General features: G+C 39.8%; 1 protein-coding gene across 3 annotated transcripts; it reads left to right on the top strand.

Moving 5' to 3' along the window:
* The first annotated feature begins 2098 nt into the window (after positions 1–2098).
* Positions 2099–18306, top strand: LOC127650750 (voltage-dependent calcium channel gamma-4 subunit-like). Of its 3 annotated transcripts, none has more exons than XM_052136363.1 (6): positions 2099–2157; positions 5635–5905; positions 8234–8461; positions 10748–10831; positions 10960–11100; positions 16779–18306. In XM_052136363.1, exons 2-6 carry the CDS (start codon positions 5875–5877, stop codon positions 17564–17566), a joined length of 1272 nt encoding a protein of 423 aa, XP_051992323.1. In that variant the 5' UTR covers positions 2099–2157; positions 5635–5874; the 3' UTR covers positions 17567–18306. The 3 variants fall into 3 exon arrangements, with proteins under 3 accessions (XP_051992323.1, XP_051992324.1, XP_051992326.1); XM_052136364.1 differs by lacking the exon at positions 2099–2157 and adding an exon at positions 5390–5534; XM_052136366.1 differs by lacking the exon at positions 2099–2157 and having other exon boundaries at positions 5534–5905; positions 16779–17354; positions 17438–18306.
* Positions 18307–19707: the final 1401 nt, after the last annotated feature.

Raw genomic sequence — 19707 nt, 5'->3', positions numbered from 1 at the left:
CTGGCCATGGGGATGTTTGAAGCACTACATAGCTGAGTGGTGATAATCACTGGTTCTTCTCTACCTGAAGATGTGTGGGCGAACACTGGCCGATTCGTCTCTCTTTTCCTCTCTCACAAAGGAAAAAATATATAATGCACATGCGAGCACAGGAAAACATGAAACTACTCAGTTGTGTACAAGAATACATAGACACACTAACCTGCTGAAGTCCTTACAATCTATCAAATCATTGAACTGACACTAATTAATAAACACGCAAACACACACACACAATTATATCTAGCATTTTAGCTTGAAATCTGGACCCTGTGCCCATGTTTGGCTGTAGTTAACAATTATTAAAAATTGTCATGTCTAGGGTGCCTTGACATGCTGATAAATTGGTTAGACTGATTAATTTGCCAATATTTGGCTTTTTTGAGAATCTTGTATTAGCTGAAGTGTCAGATACAAAATCTGCTGACACCCTGTCAATAGATTTAGCAGATTATTTTTATTTTCAAGTGTTTTTAGTAGAATTTTCAGTAACAAAATTGTGTAAAAATAATTGTTTGTTTAATTGAGCACCGTTGTGTACATTTCAAATGCTATTATACATCATATATCAGATTTATATTGACTATTGGCCACCACTCTAGATATTGGCATCTGCATAGGTCATTGAAAGGCCCACATGTCTACATTTACAAAACCCTGTAATGGACCCATTTGCTCCAACAGCAAAAGAAAAATGCCACTATTATAAAAATAGAGAGTGATGGATTACGGTGGTCAGAGGAGAAAAGATGGCAAATTTATTTTCAGGTGTGTTTAGAAACCTCATCGCATTTCTGGTAACTAATTTTTAAAAATGAATTCAAGGGTAATATCATACAAAGTATAATGTTATACATTTAAAATTAATAAAAAATTGCAAATATAAAAACATTTGCTAGATTTACGCTGCATAATCACAGTTGTGAAAAGTGTCCATTCGAAACCCAGATTAGCACATGTACAGTGCATCTCCGAAATGTCTGTTTAGGAGTGTTTCATCAGGAAAGCATTGCATTCTAATTAACATCTGCTAAACATCTTTAAAAAAGACCAGACTTACACACATACTACATCATAAATGTCCCAAAGACATCTGCTGATGACCAAACAACCTAAAAATACATCCTCCAGATATATAAACACTTGCCTACATCAAATAGACGTCTGGGTGATGCACACTATGAGGGAAACACTAATTTCTCTAACCAAGCTCACCTTAAGCCTATAGTGTCAAATAGTCATTGCCCTCATCCCAGAAACGCACACATCTCTGAGATGTCTGTTTAAGAGTGTTTCATCTGGAAAGCCATCTGCATTGATTTACTGCATCTGCGTAAACGTCTCAAATACATCTGCGGTATGTCTTATTTACATCCAAGAGGAAACGCACATGCACATCTATACGTTAGACGTCTATTTAAAGTGTATGTTTACATCTGGGAGACCTATTTTTATGTTGTTTGCTTATCTGCAATACATCTTAAGACATATGCCAATAAGTACATCTCGGATGCAAAGAAGACATTCAGCTGTCTTTGAAATGTTCATGATTTAGATTGTTTGTAAATCTGATCTTTTTAAGATGTTTAGCAGATGTTAATTAGATTATGATGCCTTCCAGATGAAAAGATCTAAAACAGACATCTCTAAGATGTACATGTGCTATCTGGGGCAGGGCAAAAGTTTTGCCATTGGTGGAATGAAATAAAAAAGATGAAAGTAAGAGGTTGAAAAATGACATGAAAATGGTTGGAATATACTGTGTTGTGGGACAGAAAACATTAGTTAATAAATCAATGCAATAATTCAGAAAGACTAAGTTTATGTGTCTTTTTAAACTCTAAAGTCTAAAATGGTCCAGTGCAATTATATTGTCTATTATTCAGTCTCTGGCAATGTCCTTTGCTCCATAAGTTAGAGTTGGTCATCATGTTGAGCTGTTTCTAGAGAACACTGATTTGTCTTTTGGTCAATATTAAGCAATTCCTGTTTCCTAATTCCTGCATCAGCATCGTTTATTCATATGAACACAACTGTCTCTTGCCGCCCCCTCATTCACCGCCTCTCCAGAACCGCCTCAAAGAATTGCGAGCAAAAAGCAACAGAATATGTCTAGAGGTAAGCCGGGGGAAAAAAAAAACACGAAATATATCAGCGTTTGCATTTTTCTGAGTACATTTTCAACAGGCTCATTTATCCATAGAATATACGAAATCAAGCGAAAAATTTGGCGGTTGCTGTGGTGTGGGTTTACTTGGCGCGTGCAGCTTCGCTCGATTTACAAACGATTTATTCGAATCTGTTTATTTGACGTTTAATGCGAACGTGTTTCTATTGTTGTTTATATACAAATATAAGTTTTATTTCGAATGTTGGGTAATTTAAATAACATCTCAAGCGTCTCTAAAGGCATGATGCGCGAGCTCAGTGGAGACGCGCGCGCGGACGTCTGTCAATCATGTTGATGGCTGAGGGGAATCAGTCATTTGTTTTTATGTTGTATCATCCCCTTTAAGACCAAAACAACAAATCATCGATCGTCTGAAGGACCGTTGGCACCCCATATCGCTACGTGTAGTGGCACTTATCTATGCAACAACCAAGACATATTATACACAGTAAAAGTTGACACTTTACACCTGGAAATTATCACCCATATTGCATGTGTTTATGTACGTCTGTTATGACCTTATTGTAAATGCAAATTATTTGGATGCTTCATTCATTCATTCATTCATTCATTCATTCATTTATCCATTCATTCACACCAGATACGCGAATGTATTTTGATGTTTTACAACCTTAAGTGCCAATTTGTTTTTAATAGAAATACGTCCACTTTTATACGTGACAACATCATCTGCTTAAGAACTTTGACTTAAATGACTGTTTGTGAATGGTTTCTGTTGTATGAGATGAGGCAAGATTGAACCATTCCTGGAAGGTGCTTGAACTGGTTCTACCAGACATCACAATGTTGCCATGCATTGTGCAGTAAGGCCATTAGTGCCTTACAGAAGTTCATTCATATGTCATTAAACCACTAGCTTGCCTACTTGTATTCTTTATAAACATGGGAAATATATGACCAGGGTATGGCCTATTGTTTAGTGCCTAAAGTGTTAATTAAAGGGGTCATGACATGAGAAACCAAATTTGCCTTGATCTTTTGGTATATAAGAGGTCTTTGTATCATTAAAACGTCCTGCAAGTTTAATATTTTAAGACGTCCTCCCCATTCTAAACGAATCATTTATTTAATCAAGCTCAAAATACAGCTCGTTCTGGATTCATGGTTAGAAGTGACGTGTCGGTTAGAAGTGACGTAACAGCGTTTGCATATGACCGCCTCCAGCCGTGCGCCTCACAAGTGTTCAGTCGATGGACAGCGAGCTCTGACAGAGACTACTTGTGCACAGGAAAATTACGATGCCACACAGATGTGCTGTTCCTGGCTGTGGTCAAACAAAACCTCTGAATAAGCTGCCGAAAGATCCAGACGTCAGGGAAAAATGGATGCAGTTTATTTTTTGCGGACGACCCAGTCACGGCAGTGTTAACTTAAGCGTTTGTTCTGTACATTTTAAGGATGACTGTTTTGAGAACAAATCTCAATATGATGCTGGCTTTGCCAGAAAACTGTTGCTCAAAGATAAGTCCGTGCCGACTATTCTGGGAACAACGACGACGCAAACTGTAAGTAATCTATTTTAAACTTTAAACTACTTTTTAAAGCGCAATTTCATTCATTATGAATAATCACAGTGTTTTTACTTAGTTTACTTGCATATTGTTCTGGCTGGGGGCGTCAATAATTGATACATAGGCACTGACGTTAGCCAATCATAACAGTGGGCGTTAACACTGAAGTCTTAAATGGAAAACGCCCCCAAAACAGACTGTTTGAATCAGAGGATGAGAAACAGGGTGGGAAAAGGTCATAAATCACTAGATTTTAAAAGTTTTTCTTAAAAAAAAATATATTAATACTATAATTGCACCTAAGGGAACATAATAATACAATAAAAAAAACCATGTCATGACCCCTTTAAAAAAAACTGCATGCACTTTTACTATATTATCAATATTTTATAACAATAATAATACGAATAAATACTATTATTAGTTGTATTAATACAGTAATCATAATAATTATAATAATAAATATTAATATTTGTTATTAATAATACGTATTATAATAACAATAATTATTATTAGTTGTAGTAGTAGTAGTGGTAGTACTAATAATAATGTTAATAATACATTTTATTACTTTTGTTATTAATCAAAATACTACTATTATTATTAGTAGTATTATTAATAATGCTTATAATAAATATAGTTTCTATTAATAATGCTAATGATGGTGATTATTATTATTTCTTTTTTTACAAATAGTAGTGTTAATAATTATGTTAATAAGACATTTTATTATTTGTATTATCAATAAAAATAATCATGATGATGATAATAATAATAATTAATATTAATATAAAAGTTTTTAGTAGTAGTTAATGATAATGATAAATATAATTTATATTAATAATGATAATGGTGATGATGATTATTATTATATCTTTTTTTACAAATAGTAGTGTTAATAATAATGCTAATAATAAATATTATTTTCATTGTTAATAATAATTATAATGATTATTATTATTATTTAATGATTTATTTATTTTGTTGTTAATTTCATTTTTGTACAATGTCAGTGTGATTTTCATTAGGATCTTTGTGGAGGATCTTTAAAAAAGGGAATCTTGTATGACTTTCTTTCATGGAACATGTTAAGCAGAATGTTGGCGTCAGCCACCGTTTACTTTCATTGCATGGAAGAAAAGATGTAAGGAAAGTGAATGGTGACTAAGGCTGTCAGCCCCTAATAATCTACCAAACATCATCTTTTGTGTTTATACAAGTTTGGTGTCCTAACGTACAGTATAACTTCCTGTGTTTGTGACCTCACCATTTGTGTTCCTGTTTCTGAGAATGAGCAAGTGTGACAAGACTCTGAACAGATAGAACAGACCTCTAAGTAACCACGTATTAGAGTCTGAGCTTGTCATGGGGGTGTGGGGGACAGATCAGCTGTCCTGCTGTGCGTGACATTGCCATAACACAATATAGTCAGAAAAGAAACACTGATCAAAACCACCTTCCAGGTGCATTTTGAACGTTTATGACAGTCGATGGTAAATCAAAATCCGTAGTTATGTTATGATGAATACCACCATCAACCCCCCCCCCCCTTCGACTACCACCACCTCACTCACCATCAACCCCCCCACCCAACTCACACACCATCATGTTCTGTTCTCGACTTCAGAATGCGCTGTTGCCATGGTGACGGAACGGCGCACGCTCTGTCTTGCTTTCTATTCTCTTTTTCTTTATATATCCCTAGCTCTTCCTTAATCTTCGCTGATGTATGTGTTCACCACTAGTCTGGACAAGATACATGTAAACCATACTGCTTAAATGACAAAGATAATGTAATGACAATAATACACTATTCAAGCTGCTTTTTATCACCTCAAACCTTAAACATATCTCTTTCTTTCTTTTTTTTTATTATTGTTTGTTTCTTCGCAGAAGAAGTGTTAGGATTTCTGCCATGAAATCTCTCTAAAAGGAGAAAAGAAGCGACACCTAGAAAATCTACACCCACCCACAGGCAGGAGAGACAGGGGGAGAGAGAAAGAAAGAGAGAGAGTGAGCAGGGGGTGCGTGGAAGAGGGGTGAAAGAAAGGGAGAGGGGTAACAGTCGATGGATGCTGCTTGGACGTTCTGGTTGGTACAATCTTCTGTGACAAGGACTGGAGAGCTGCAGGGATGGACGGGAAGGGAAGACACGTTCCCCCAGGTAATCGGATCTCATTAATGGCTGCCGGTGTTGTGCAGGGACCACCGAGTCTTATGCTTGTCATCAGACATTTACTGAAATGCTCTTGAGTGAAAGTCTGTACGTATTTCACTGTATGTCAACATCGTTTTCGGCTTTGCCAGTCAATGTTTTACATATCTTACTGTTGTCTGATCAGTGAACTTTCTTGCAAACATCTTCATATGTACCAAAAGTGTCCTTCATTGTCTTCAAGTCTTGGACAATGGAATTTGATTTGCTTTCTTTATGGTTCAGTTCGTTTTTTTGTTTTTGTAAAGGACTTATGACTTATATTGTCTTGACAGATCTGTCTCTTAATATCTACAGTAAGATCTGTAAAATCTGCCCAATGAATACCCTTACCTTTTTGTCAATGGGCAGTTATGGTTTTTGGTATTTAATTTTGGCACTTAAATGTACTCATGTTCTTTTATGTTATATTGTCTGGTATCAGTTTAAAACTCATTGAAGACACTGATCTTGGTTCAGCTGTGTCTTTTTGCATTAGACATGCAGTCAGACGACATATGGTATTTACCATAATAAATTACTAGCAAATCTAGACTTCGAAGAGAAAACAATGGACCACGGCCCAAAATATCTTTGTCCAGATCAACATTCTCGAATTACTCCATATTAAAGCTCTATCCATGCAAAGAAATGCTCGATTACAGCTGTCTCATAACTGTTTGTAATAACTGCTTTGCAACTACGTTTTCAATGGGACTAAGTTTTGTCTAAAAATATGACCTTTTGAACTCTGCACCTAGAGTGATTTTTTTCCTTTTCTTTTTATCCGACCCCCCCAGCTTTGTTCTTGCTCTTAGTTCATGCTTGTTTTATTTTCTGTTGGTGGTGATATAATGGCATTGGTGTAGTTGTGCCTGTAGGCAACATTTTCATTCAATTTTACAAAGAGATAATGAATAGATGGCACTTAAATAGTACCGTACCTGGCACTTGTAATGGCTTGGTTGGTTCCCAATAAAAGCATCTTACTCTTAGGGTTTGCATTAGTACAGTTTTGTAGTTCACAAGATCTCAGTTACAAAGTGTACCTTGAGATCTGTTCATGATCTTAGCAACCTACATTTGAGCATGCTGATTATGCATCACAGTTCAGCATATCCTTACAAAACACATTGTGAACTGATCACTCAATATATGATATGCCTAACACTCACTTTTCGCCATGCCATGTAACCATAGGCTCCCATTACAATCTGTCTTTTTGCCATTTTTCTTTTTACATTAACACTCTTTTTAACTTTGTCCTCTTTGCTCATAGTGCCTTATTTCTGTACATTTCCTGTTCAACACCCTGTAAGCCTCTATTTACTCTCAGATTTAGACACCGTGCCCACAGTCCATTTGCCTTTAAAATTGTGTTTAAAATTTACCGGCTAGATAAAATTAGTGCTTCTGAAGATCTTATCTCTAGATGTGATAAAGTTTGCAAAGTTATTTTCATAAAATCTTTGAAAGCTATTTAGAGATTTGTTTGAAGTAATTTAACTAGATATCCAAAGCAGAAATTATATATATATCAGAGTCTTTATTATTGCCATTTTCAGTAAAAATGTTTTTAGAGGTTGTCCAGCGCATTTACAGCTTTTACCACCAGGGGTGCATTAACACACAGGCTTACACGAGCTGAAGCCCAGGGGCCCACAACTCCCATGGGTTCCAGCACGTAGCAGCATCCGCCACCACATTTTCCCCGGGAGGAGCACGTCTAAGCGGTTTCAGCGGGAAACACATTTGTTTTCACAGAGATGGTGTGCAACCGTTAAAGGTATCTGTGTAGCGCATGTTCAACGCACAGCAGTTGCAATCCCCCACCCACTCAATGACTTGAAGGGGGCCTCCGTAGACCTGCAAACCTGGGCTCAGAGGTACTGTAGCTTAAAGCGCTCCTGTCCGCCACACAATCTTACAACAATTTTGCTTAAGCCAACAACGTGTAAGGTCATATAAATGCCATAAACATCTTTTCTTTATCTGGGCAAGGTCTTAAATAGTTTTTAAGCACATTACCTGTCCCTGATAGTCGATAAAATGTTTTAATCAAATGAATTACATGATGTGTCGATTAATTAACCAAATATCATAATATAATATAATAATCGCATAAAAACAATATAAATAGCAGTTGGTTGCTTTAGTCAGTCAGGTGGTCTCTCCATGTCTAAGTGAGTGGTTCTTTGCGAGAATAAGCTACTGTTTAATACAGCTATGCGAGACTAGCCTGTTTAAACTTTGCAGGGATTTTTCCATACATTTGTGTTTCCCTGTTCATGTCTTCAGCCATGGTGTGGTGCGAGAGAGGAATTCAGGTGCTTCTCACTACTGTGGGAGCTTTCGCAGCCTTCGCCTTGATGACTGTGGCCATTGGCACGGATTACTGGCTGTATGCTCGGGCCTTTATCTGCAACAGCACTGCCAACTCCTCTCAGGATGACCCCCACAACAAGGACAAGAAGGATCCTGGAGCCCTCACCCACTCCGGCCTCTGGAGGATTTGTTGCCTTGAAGGTAAGTGAACGGCAGTGTTTAAGTGTGGGGGTGGAGGAATAGGCCTTGTAGGTATGTACTGTATGTGGGGGGCAATGATGCATTAAGGAGGTCCCCATCTGAGCAGCTTTTGCAAGTGGTTCATGGAAGTTATTTTCCAAACGAATATGTTTTGATTATTTCATTGAATCTTCAGTTAAAAAATAAATAAAAAGAATTCAGGTCTGTTTCTCTTGAAACAGCACACGAGTCAAATTTTTTGAACTTCTTGGATTTTGAGAGTCATTTGTCGTCAAATTTTGTTGTACAGACAAGAGAAGCTTGGGTATTTTCTTTGGAACTACTTTAATGTTTTGCACAAATTATACCGGGTTCAAACATCACAAGAGAGTTATGGTGTTATGTTATGCGATGCTATGTCATGATATGGTGCAATTTTCATTTCTTGTTGAGCTGTCCCTTCAAGGATCTGATTAATAAGATGATCACATTAAGCTTATTGTATTAGTATCGAAATATATTTTCAAAAGCAGGGTTTGAAAGAGTGCAAATATTTGACTGTCTTTTCTACAAGCATGGAGACATCTCACATGTGCTACAACAAAACCCATAAGCTGTCTGATGATATACAGTATGCTTCAAAGGGGCATGAAGTCAGAACCATAGAAAAGCTGATTTTATTTGGCTAGCTTAAGGGTTACATATAAAGTTAACTAAAAACATTGTGGGAAGAACTGCCTCCAGATCTTTTTAGCCATTGTGCTTTGCAATGTGGGATTTTCATTGTTTCACAAATTGTTTTTTCTAACCTAGCAGCATTCAACACGATACCTCTCTTACTCTAGCCAAGTCTCAAGAGACATGTTTTAAACAAACATGGGCTGTATTTTTTCCATTTGCATTAGAAACCTAGAGGAGTGTGTCAATAGCTGTGATTATGTGATGAGTCACTGCAGGTCAAAGGTGATATGCAGTGCTTTCGATTTATTTGCGGCATAATCAAACTAGACAAAAACAAAGTCATTCTGACCTGTAATATTGCTCACTTAGGTCCTCTGCTTTAAATATCACAAATGGAAAGCCTTTTTAAGGGAAATTTATGCCTTCAAAGTCATCCTCAGTCACTGCTAAAAGCAAAAACAACAACTGCAAAATATTGCAAACCTTCTCAAATTATTGTTTAAAATAAAATTCTCTTAAGTCCACAATTATAGATGAGAAAGATCTGCTAAACTGCACACAGATGCGATAACATGCACAAGGGATCACGTTTGCCATCCTCTAGCATGAAACTAAGCTAGCGAGCACTAGAAGACCAGACTGATCTTACACTAAATTCAGAAACAGTAGGTTGACTTTTCTTTGGCTAAAATCATCTACCGAATCTGTGCTTAACGAAATGCGTAACACTGTCCCAAGTGGCCAAAGTGGTAAGTGTTGTTGGGTATATGGGCATGTGTGAGCTCCATTTTCTGGGTTTTGTGTCCACAGTGGGGCACCAAAGGTGAGTTATGAAGTGAATTCTTGTCAGCTGTACATGCTGTAATAAATTGAAGAGGAATGTATATTTTATAAACTGCACCCCCCAAACCTAAATCTAAACAGCAGTGGAGTAAAAATGTTGAGTAAAAAAATGCAACACCCAAATTCCACTTGTCTGATTATGTGAATGTGATTACTTCCAAGTTTCAATGAGGCAACTGAACAATTTGAACCCAGGTCTCCCACACCACAGATGCAACATGCTTCATGTCGCACCACAGGATAATGTAAACAACCTGGTTTCGATGCAAAAAGGAGATGTCACTTGCTGGTGAGATGGCACAGTGTAGCCAATCCTTGGGTACCAGAACTCTCGGAAACAACATGCCGACTTCCCGTGTGATTATGTTGCGATGACACTAGTCATAGGCAGTGGACTAATATGTCATCTAAAGTGGTTAGAGAAGTGGATGGTTTATATCATACAAGAGACCAATGTATGACACCTAGAATGACTCATAACCATTGACATTTTCTGAATCCATATATCCAATACTTAGACCAGCACCAAACCAGTATAAAATAGTATTCATGAATAGAACAATTCATGCTGTTTTAAGCTTTTAGCAAGTTGAGATTCACAGATCCATATAGAAATTTTTATATACAGTATACTGCGGAAGAGGTGGAAACAAGATGGGGAAAAGTTGTGAGCCAGATATGATCTATTGGGATGTTTTGATAGTGTGTTTGGATACCAGAAACGACTGTGATGCTTTAAAGTATCTCTCAATCTCTTTCTCTCACACACTCTCTCTCTCATAGGATTAAAGAGAGGAGCGTGTTCCCAGATTAATCATTTTCCTGATGATGCTGATTATGACCAGGATGCGGCAGAGTATCTTTTACGTGAGTCACTGGTCTTTTTGTGCATGTTTCTGGTCTGTAAGATGCATTATAAATAAAGGGGTATGGGAAAACAATTAATTTAAACATATGTGTTTTTGACCATGTTTGCCTCTCTTTTCTTCTCCCAGGTGTAGTCAGGGCCTCCAGTATATTTCCTATCCTCAGTGCCATATTATTGCTGCTAGGTGGAGTGTGTGTGGCGTCTAGTCGATTTTATAAGACAAAAAGACACATCATTTTGGGAGCTGGAATTTTGTTTGTAGTGGCAGGTATGGAACAACATTTTCTTTTAATATATTTTGTTATATGTTTCTATGGGCAAAATGTTTTTTTTCTTCTGCTTACCTGGTTAGTCCAGTAGTTTCTCTGTTTCCTTGGCCCCACCACCATGATTTGTAAATATGAATTTAAGCAATAGACTTGTGTGTGTGTATATATATATATATATATATATATATATATATATATATATATATATATATATATATATATACACACACACAGGGTTGGTAGGGTTACTTTTAAAATGTATTCCACTACAGATTACAGAATATATGCATTAAAATGTCCAAAAATGAAGTCAAGCACTGCAGTACCAAAATCCATGATAAAATGCCCCATTAGAGTGGCTAACCAATGAAATACCACGCTAAAAGAGCTTACTGACTAACTATCGGTCCAAGAAAAAATCTTATCCAGGTAAGTATATATGAATATATAAGTACATTAAAAGTATTATATAAATGTATATGTATTATTTACTTAAAATAGTTGTAGTATTTTAAAGAATGAAGCATTGCAAAATTTAGCAAATGTAGTCAAGTCAAGTCAAGTGGTTTTTATTGTCGTTTCAACCATATACAGTTAGTACAGTACACAGCAAAACGAGACAACGTTCCTCCAGGACCATGGTGCTACATAAAAACAACAAAGGACCAACACAGGACCACATGAGACAACACAACGAAATAAAATACCTATATAAAAAACCTATATATACCTATATAAAGTGCACGTGCAAACATGTGCAAAAAGTACGGGACAGTACAACAAATTACTGACAATGAACAGGACAATAGACAGTGCAGCGCCGACCAGTACTCAGTAGTGCAAAAAGATGACAGTTTCTAAAATGTAAACATAACATACTATGAGATAGTGTTCTATGCACATAGCAGTTATTGAGGTAGCAGACAGTTATAAAGTGACAGTAATTAAAGTGCAACTCAGGACACGTGTGTGTCAAACCAGTCTCTGAGTATTGAGGAGTCTGATGGCTTGGGGAAGAAGCTGTTACACAGTCTGGCCGTGAGGGCCCGAATGCTTCGGTACCTCTTGCCAGACGGGAGGAGGGTAAAGAGTTTGTGTGAGGGGTGTGTGGGGTCGTCCACAATGCTGGTTGCTTTGTGGATACAGTGTTTTTTGTAAATGTCTTTGATGGAGGGAAGAGAGACCCCAATGATCTTCTCAGCTGTCCCCACTATCCTCTGCAGGGCTTTGCGGTCCGAAACGGTGCAAGTCCCAAACCAGGCAGTGATGCAGCTGCTCAGGATGCTCTCAATAGTCCCTCTATAGAATGTAGTGAGGATGGGGGTTGGGAGATGTGCTTTCCTCAGCCTTCGAAGAAAGTAGAGACGCTGCTGGGCTTTCTTGGTGATAGAGCTGGTGTTGAGGGACCAGGTGAGGTTCTCCGCCAAGTGAACACCAAGGAATTTGGTGCTTTTGACGATCTCCACAGAGGAGCCATCGATGTTCAGCGGAGTGTGTTCACCTTGTGCTCTCCTAAAGTCAACAACCATCTCTTTTGTTTTGTCGACATTCAGGGACAGGTTGTTGGCTCTACACCAGTTCGTCAGCCGCTGCACCTCCTCTCTGTATGCTGACTCGTCGTTCTTGCTGATGAGACCCACCACGGTCGTGTCATCGGTGAACTTGACGATGTGGTTCGAGCTGTGCATTGCTGCACAGTCGTGAGTCAGCAGAGTGAACAGCAGTGGACTGAGCACACAGCCCTGGGGGGCCCCAGTGCTCAGTGTGGTGGTGGTGGAGATGCTGTTCCCGATCCGGACTGACTGAGGTCTCCCAGTCAGGAAGTCCAGGATCCAGTTGCAGAGGGAGGTGTCCAGGCCCAGCAGGTTCAGCTTTCCAATCAGGTGCTGGGGAATGATTGTGTTGAATGCTGAGCTGAAATCTATGAACAGCATTCGAACGTATGAGTCCTTATTGTCTAGGTGGGTGAGGGCCAGATGGAGGGTTGTGGTGATGGCATCGTCCGTTGAACAGTTTGAACGATACGCAAACTGCAGTGGGTCTAGTGAGGGGGCAGCTGGGTCTTAATCTGCCTCATGACGAGCCTCTCGAAGCACTTCATGATGATGGGTGTAAGTGCGACGGGACGGTAGTCGTTGAGGCAGGACACTGAAGACTTCTTTGGCATGGGGATGATGGTGGTGGCCTTGAAGCACGTTGGAATGACGGCGCTGCTCAGAGAGATGTTGAAGATGTCGGTAAGAACATCTGCTAGCTGGTCTGCACATCCTCTGAGCACTCTGCCAGGAATGTTGTCTGGTCCAGCAGCCTTCCGTGGGTTGACTCTATGTAGAGTTTTCCTCACATCTGCCGTGGTAAGACAGAGCACCTGGTCGTTGGGAGGAGGGGTGGACTTCCTCGCCATCACGTCGTTCTGCACTTCAAACCTAGCGTAGAATTCGTTCAGCGCATCTGGAAGGGAGGCATCTTTGTCACAGGCAACTGATGTCCTGTAGTTGGTGATGGCCCGGATGCCCTGCCACATGCGCCGCGTGTCACCGCTGTCCTGGAAGTGACTGTGGATTCTCTGGGCGTGTGCGCGCTTTGCCTCTCTGATTGCCCGTGACAGTTTGGCCCTAGCTGTTCTTAGGGCTGCCTTATCGCCTGCTCTGAAGGCGGAGTCTCGGGACCTCAGCAGCGTGCGAAACCTCCGCAGTCATCCACGGCTTCTGGTTGGAGCGTGTGGTGATGGTCTTGGAGAAAGTGACATCATCAATGCACTTGCTGATGTAGCTGGTCACTGATGCTGTGTATTCCTCCAAGTTGGTAGAATCGCCATATGTTGCAGCCTCCCTGAACATGTGCCAGTCAGTACACTCAAAACAGTCCTGAAGAGCAGAGATGGCTCCTGCTGGCCAGGTTTTCACCTGCTTCTGAAGCGGTTTTGTGCGTCTGACGAGCGGTTTTGTGCGTCTGACGAGCTGCAAATATAAGCAAATATATACTTGTTTTTCACACATGACAAAAAAGACTGAGCACAAACTGGTCATGAATAAATTATTTAATCAATTACAATAATGACAGTTGTGCATGTGCACAATTGTTTTTTTTTTACTCTGTGCTTGTGCAATGTGGGATTTACATGTTTCCGAGTGGCTTGAGTGTTTTGACTACGTTCACCAAAGTTCGTTCAGATCAATTTAATGATTCAGCGACCATTTCTGGTGATGCCAGATGGTGGTGACAAATGAGTGTCTAGTGTGAAATGAGTTGGTCACTAAATCAACAATCAAAAGAAATTATGTGTATGTCTACAGACCTACAAAGAGATTTTAGTAGAGGTTTTATGAATTATAATAACAAAGCAAACCTATCATTTCCCTACGCTTTGAGAGCTGCTGAGCACTTATATCAGAAGACAACAATAATAGTCTAATAATAATTATGAGTTTCAAGTACATCTGTACTTTGTAAGAACACAGCAGATCTATATTTTTTCCTACAGTTTGTAGACTGCACACCAACATAGAAATAAAAAAACAGGAGCTGATATTAAAAACAGATTTGCATATTTAACACAGATCTAATAATCTGCTTAAATTGTCAAAAACAACCAAACAGGGGCCTGGGTAGCTCGGCGAGTATTGATGCTGACTACCACCCCTGGAGTCACGAGTTTGAATCCAGGGTGTGCTGAGTGACTCCAGGCCAGGTTGCTAGGGAGGGTAGAGGCACATTGGGTAACCTCCTTGTGATTAGTGGTTCTCGCTCTCAATGGGGTGCGTGGTAAGTTGTGCGTGGATCACAGAGAGTAGCATGAGCCTCCACATGCGGAGTCTCTGCGGTGTCATGCATGACGAGCCACGTGATAAGATGCATGGATTGACGGTCTCAGAAGCGGAGACAACTGAGACTTGTCCTCCACCACCCGGATTGAGGTGAGTAACCGCATCATCATGACGACCTCCTAAGTACTGGAAATTGGAAATTCCAAATTGGAAGAAAATGGAAGAAAAAATAGAATAATATAAAAATAAAATAAAAACTACAGATCAAACTATTATCTCACAAACATAATGTAAAAAACATAACTTAATGAAGTCTCATGTGCTGAAATAAATTCCACTTAAAATGTCTGCTTAAAAGAAGGACTGTCCTTTGTTTTTTCCTGCAGTTCACGTAATGCTGCTAAAGAATGAAATGCCGATAAATAACACTTGTTTGTGTATGTTCCTCATCTCTAGATTATTAATTTATATCAGCATCAATGCCGATAAAAAACATGGATAAATGAACATTGTTGAAAGCAACTTTGTAGACATGAACGGAGCCACGTTGATTAGACTGTCTGACTAACAGCCTATTACGTAAGGCTTGTTTCAACTCATGAAGCCCACCTGTGATTGGCTGGATGGTTGCTCAATCAGCCAAAGTAAAAAAATGCAAAGAATACTGTATACAAATCCACCATTTGTACTCTGTGTTTAGCTTGGAAAAGAGCGGGGGACAAAAATCACCTTTTTAAAGAGTGAAAGGGATGCGGCTGCTATGCCCTTGATCTTACCCGAACAAGAAAAAGCCATCTCTGGGTTGGTTTTAAATCCTTTCAGATCCCAAGCCGATGTTGGTTTGTGTTTTATTATGAACTCCATTCGGTTCGAGGTCTCTTTATTTTGAAAACGGGTAATTCCCCAGAAGGTTGTCTTTTGGAATGATCCATGGTTAATATTGCTCATTTATTGTGGCAACAAGCTGTCAGCTTCAAACTTAGCCACAACATTAAAACCACCTGCCTAATATTGTGTAGGTCCCTCTCGTGCCATTAAAACAGTGCCAAACCGCATCTCAGAACAGTATTCTGAGAGGATATTCTTCTCACCACAATTGTAAAGAGTGGCTATTTGAGTTACCGTAGACTTTTGTCAGTTTAAACCAGTCTGGCCATTCTCTGTTGACCTCTCTCTTCAACAAGGCATTTCCATCAGCAGAACTGCCCCTCACTGGATGTTTTTTGGTTTTGGCACCATTCTGAGTAAATTCTAGAGACTGTTTTGTGTGAAAATCCAAAAGAGATCAGCAGTTACAAAAATACTCAAACCAGCCCATCTGGCACTAACAATCATACATGCGATTATCTAATCAGCCAATCTTGTGGCAGCAGTGCAGTGCATAAAATCATGCAGATACGAGTCAGGAGCTACAGGTAATGTTCACATCAACCATTAGAATGGGGAAAAAATTTGATCTCAGTGATTGGTATGGCATGATTGTTGGTGCCGGATGGGCTGGTTTGAGTATTTTGGTGGTTTTAATGTTGTGGCTGATTGGTGTATACAGCTCCGAGCCTTCTTTTCTTTATTTACGGACATGACGTAATATGCACAGATGACTGACTGAAGTATGCAGTTTCTTGGCAAATCTGTCCCGACAGCTCTAAAATATAAATAATTATTATAGGCTTACCATAGTCAATCGGGGTAAGGCAAAAACATGGTTTGGAAGATGGATTGTTGGTGTACTTGCTCATTTATTACATTTTGTTCATTAACAAAAATAAATCATGCATAGTGGAGCTTTAATGAGCAAAATTTGTAACAATCTTTAACACATAACTGGCCACTGACAATCAAACCATCCTTAATTCTGAGCTCTGCAATATAAAAACCCAAAACTAATTTGCTTTTCTTGCATTGATCAGGGCTGAGCAACATCATTGGAGTCATTGTATACATCTCGGCAGCATTGAGTGACATCTCTCCCAAAAAGGATGAAGATAAAAAGTGGCACTACTCCTACGGTTGGTCCTTCTACTTCGGCGGGTTGTCATTCATCCTTGCAGAGGTGGTGGGTGTGCTGGCCGTCAACATTTACATTGAACGCAACAAAGAACTGCGCTGTCGTTCACGCACTGACCTCTTCCGTAGCACCACCTCTGCTGTGTTACGCTTGCCAGGATACCGCTTCCGGCGACACTCCTCCCGCTCCAGTTCACGCTCAACTGTCGAGCCGACGCGCTCCCGTGAGCAGTCCCCCACCTCTGTCAATGCTCCAAAGAACTTCGGCCCACCCCTGGCTGCTGGCCCACCACCATTTTCAGTAGCCACACTTCCCAATCCACATACGCAATCCGGAGGAGGGATGGGCGATATATCGATGTACACACTGGGTAGGGAAGGTAAGCCGCCTATGTACGGCACAGTCGATCGTGCTACACTCTACCAGCTACATAATTACTTTCCAACAAAGGAAGGAGGTGGGGGCACGCTTATGACAGGTACGCTGCCTTCTCTGTCCAAGTCTAACCTGGCAACATCGGCCAATGCCACCCTCAATACCTCTTCTTCCTCTGGCCCCCAGCAGGCACCACTGTCAGCCGGGTCCTCCGCAACCATGGAGAGGGATCGAGGGCTGGGTACCTTGGATCGACTAGGCAAAGGAGATAGTTCAAATACTAACACACTTAACAGGAGAACCACACCTGTGTAATGAGAGGTTCAAAGGGGGAGGGAAGAGAATGAAGGAGAAGACAAGGGAATACACAGGGTGCGGGGGTAGAGAAAGGTAGAGATAAGAGAGCAAAAGGGCTGTACAAAAAACAAGGTCCGCTCATAATATTGAAAAGGGTACAAGAAGGCAATACATCCTTGTTTTTCTGTCCATTTCCATTTTTAAACATGATGACTTGAGTAACAGAATTCCATCCGCACTTTTTATTGATTCATGTTGAAATACTCTGTGTGTGATGGTGATCTTTTGGTTCTTCGACCTCTTTCAATTCCAGTGCTTTATCATCAGGTTATGCCTGTAACTTATTTAGCATTCCAATATAGTTGTTGTTTTTTATTATAGTAGTTGTTACAGCTGGGTTAAGTTATACATTTTTACTGAGGTATTTTTTTCTTTCATTTGTTTGTTTGCACAATTATCTATTTAACTTATTTTGATTGAACACAAACTGTGATATATATTTCTCGCACATGTTGACACTATAATTCATGATGTCATTCAGTGTCAGGCATGTGTTAATTTGCGAGAGTATGACTATTATTACTTTTCTTAGTTTTCACAAAGATGGATAATATTTAGATCTGTGGAACTATTTCATTGTAATTGTAAGTGTACAAGTAGTTAAGTCTTCATTTAAATATATTTGATTTATCATATTAACAGTCCTAATATTGTTACGATGGGATAACAATTATAATGAACTGCTTTCGAGACTGATTCGGGACTGGAAGTAATAGAGAAAAAGAGACATAATATAGAAATGAAAGGCATTCATTCAAGGGGAGCTATATCTATACCTAAAAACCTCACTTGAAAAGACAAAAAATCTATTAAATATATAGTATATTATGAATATATATATATATATATATATATATATATATATATATATATATATATATATATATATATAAAATGTTGTGTGTGTGTGTGTGTGTTTGAGACAACTTTTTGGTAAAATAAAATATGATATATTCTATGAATGTGTAAAACTGAGATCTATGTGCATACCATGTGCATTTTTGAGGGGGGGTCAACCGGATATAGAGTGTGATTTGGTATGCATCGACCTACATGTTTTTACACAATGGCATGATTTCCTACCTCTTTTATAAAGTCATAACTCCTATCTACATCTATGGGAAGTATAAAAGATGTATCCAAGGGGAATGAATGCACACCGATGGAGTGAATACATGATCTCCTGGTGAGATACATTAATTTACCTAAAGGGAATTAGGAATTTAAAATAATACGTCTCGGTTACTGTCATAACATCCGTTCCCTGATGGAGGGAATGAGACATTATGTCAATGTAGTGACACTAGGGGGCGCCCTTGGGAGCCCCAAACACATCTACTCTTTGAGAAATGGCCAATGAGAATTGCAGAGTGGAATTTGCATGCCACTCCCCTTGACATACGGGTATAAAAGGAGCTGGATTGCAACCACTCATTCAGTTTTTTTGCTGAGGAGCCGAGACAAGGTCCCGCACGGAGGGGGGAAGGGCATTTGAGTGGAAATACATCACATGGTCTTACCGAGTTTGTCTGAAGCATCTCATGTGGAGAAGTCCCGTGGTAGGTCCTACCCGAGATGGGAGGAGTTATACAAACATGGTGACCAGGAGCAGAGGGATCTCTGCCCAAGGCAGATGCAGTTTACCAACAGGGAAACCATTTTGCGGAAGATACATCACAAGGGGTTGCCTACTGGCAACCAGCACATGTGGAGCACCTACCCCAGTTACAGGGCTTAGTTAGCACACGTACTGGGCCAGCAGCGAGTTTCTCCATAACCTCGTCTGCCACAGTGCTAAGGAGGAAGGCCATCCAGGGTCCACAACTTTGTGAACCAAACTGGGGGTAAAAAGCGCACATCTTCACCTCAGGGGAGGGGAATGGCACTATGCGCAAGTGGTACACTCGGCCAGGTGTCCTGGAACTTACCTGCCTAAGCTCAACCCGGAGATTATAGAATCTCGCAAAGGTGTTGCCCAGCCCTCTTCTCTGCAGATATCTGCTAAAGAGGCACCATTGGTCAGGGCCCAGTAGGCCGCCTCAATCATGGTAGAGTGGGCTCGTATCCCCAAGGGGTGGCGGCACATCCTCAGCATGATA

Source organism: Xyrauchen texanus, chromosome 10 (genome assembly GCF_025860055.1).
Source record: "Xyrauchen texanus isolate HMW12.3.18 chromosome 10, RBS_HiC_50CHRs, whole genome shotgun sequence".
Classification (NCBI taxonomy): Eukaryota; Metazoa; Chordata; class Actinopteri; order Cypriniformes; family Catostomidae; genus Xyrauchen; species Xyrauchen texanus.
The sequence above is the reverse complement of the archived record's forward strand: the minus strand, read 5'-3'. Positions and strand labels throughout refer to the sequence as shown.

What these genes read in the sequence shown, in the direction of transcription:
- LOC127650750 (XM_052136363.1), top strand. Translation starts at nt 5,875, where the DNA reads ATGGACGGGAAGGGAAGACACGTTCCCCCAG. An exon ending in GGGAAGACACGTTCCCCCAG is followed by an intron (nt 5,906 to 8,233) that starts GTAATCGGATCT and finishes TCATGTCTTCAG; the next exon opens with CCATGGTGTGGTGCGAGAGA. An exon ending in AATTTTGTTTGTAGTGGCAG is followed by an intron (nt 11,101 to 16,778) that starts GTATGGAACAAC and finishes TGCATTGATCAG; the next exon opens with GGCTGAGCAACATCATTGGA.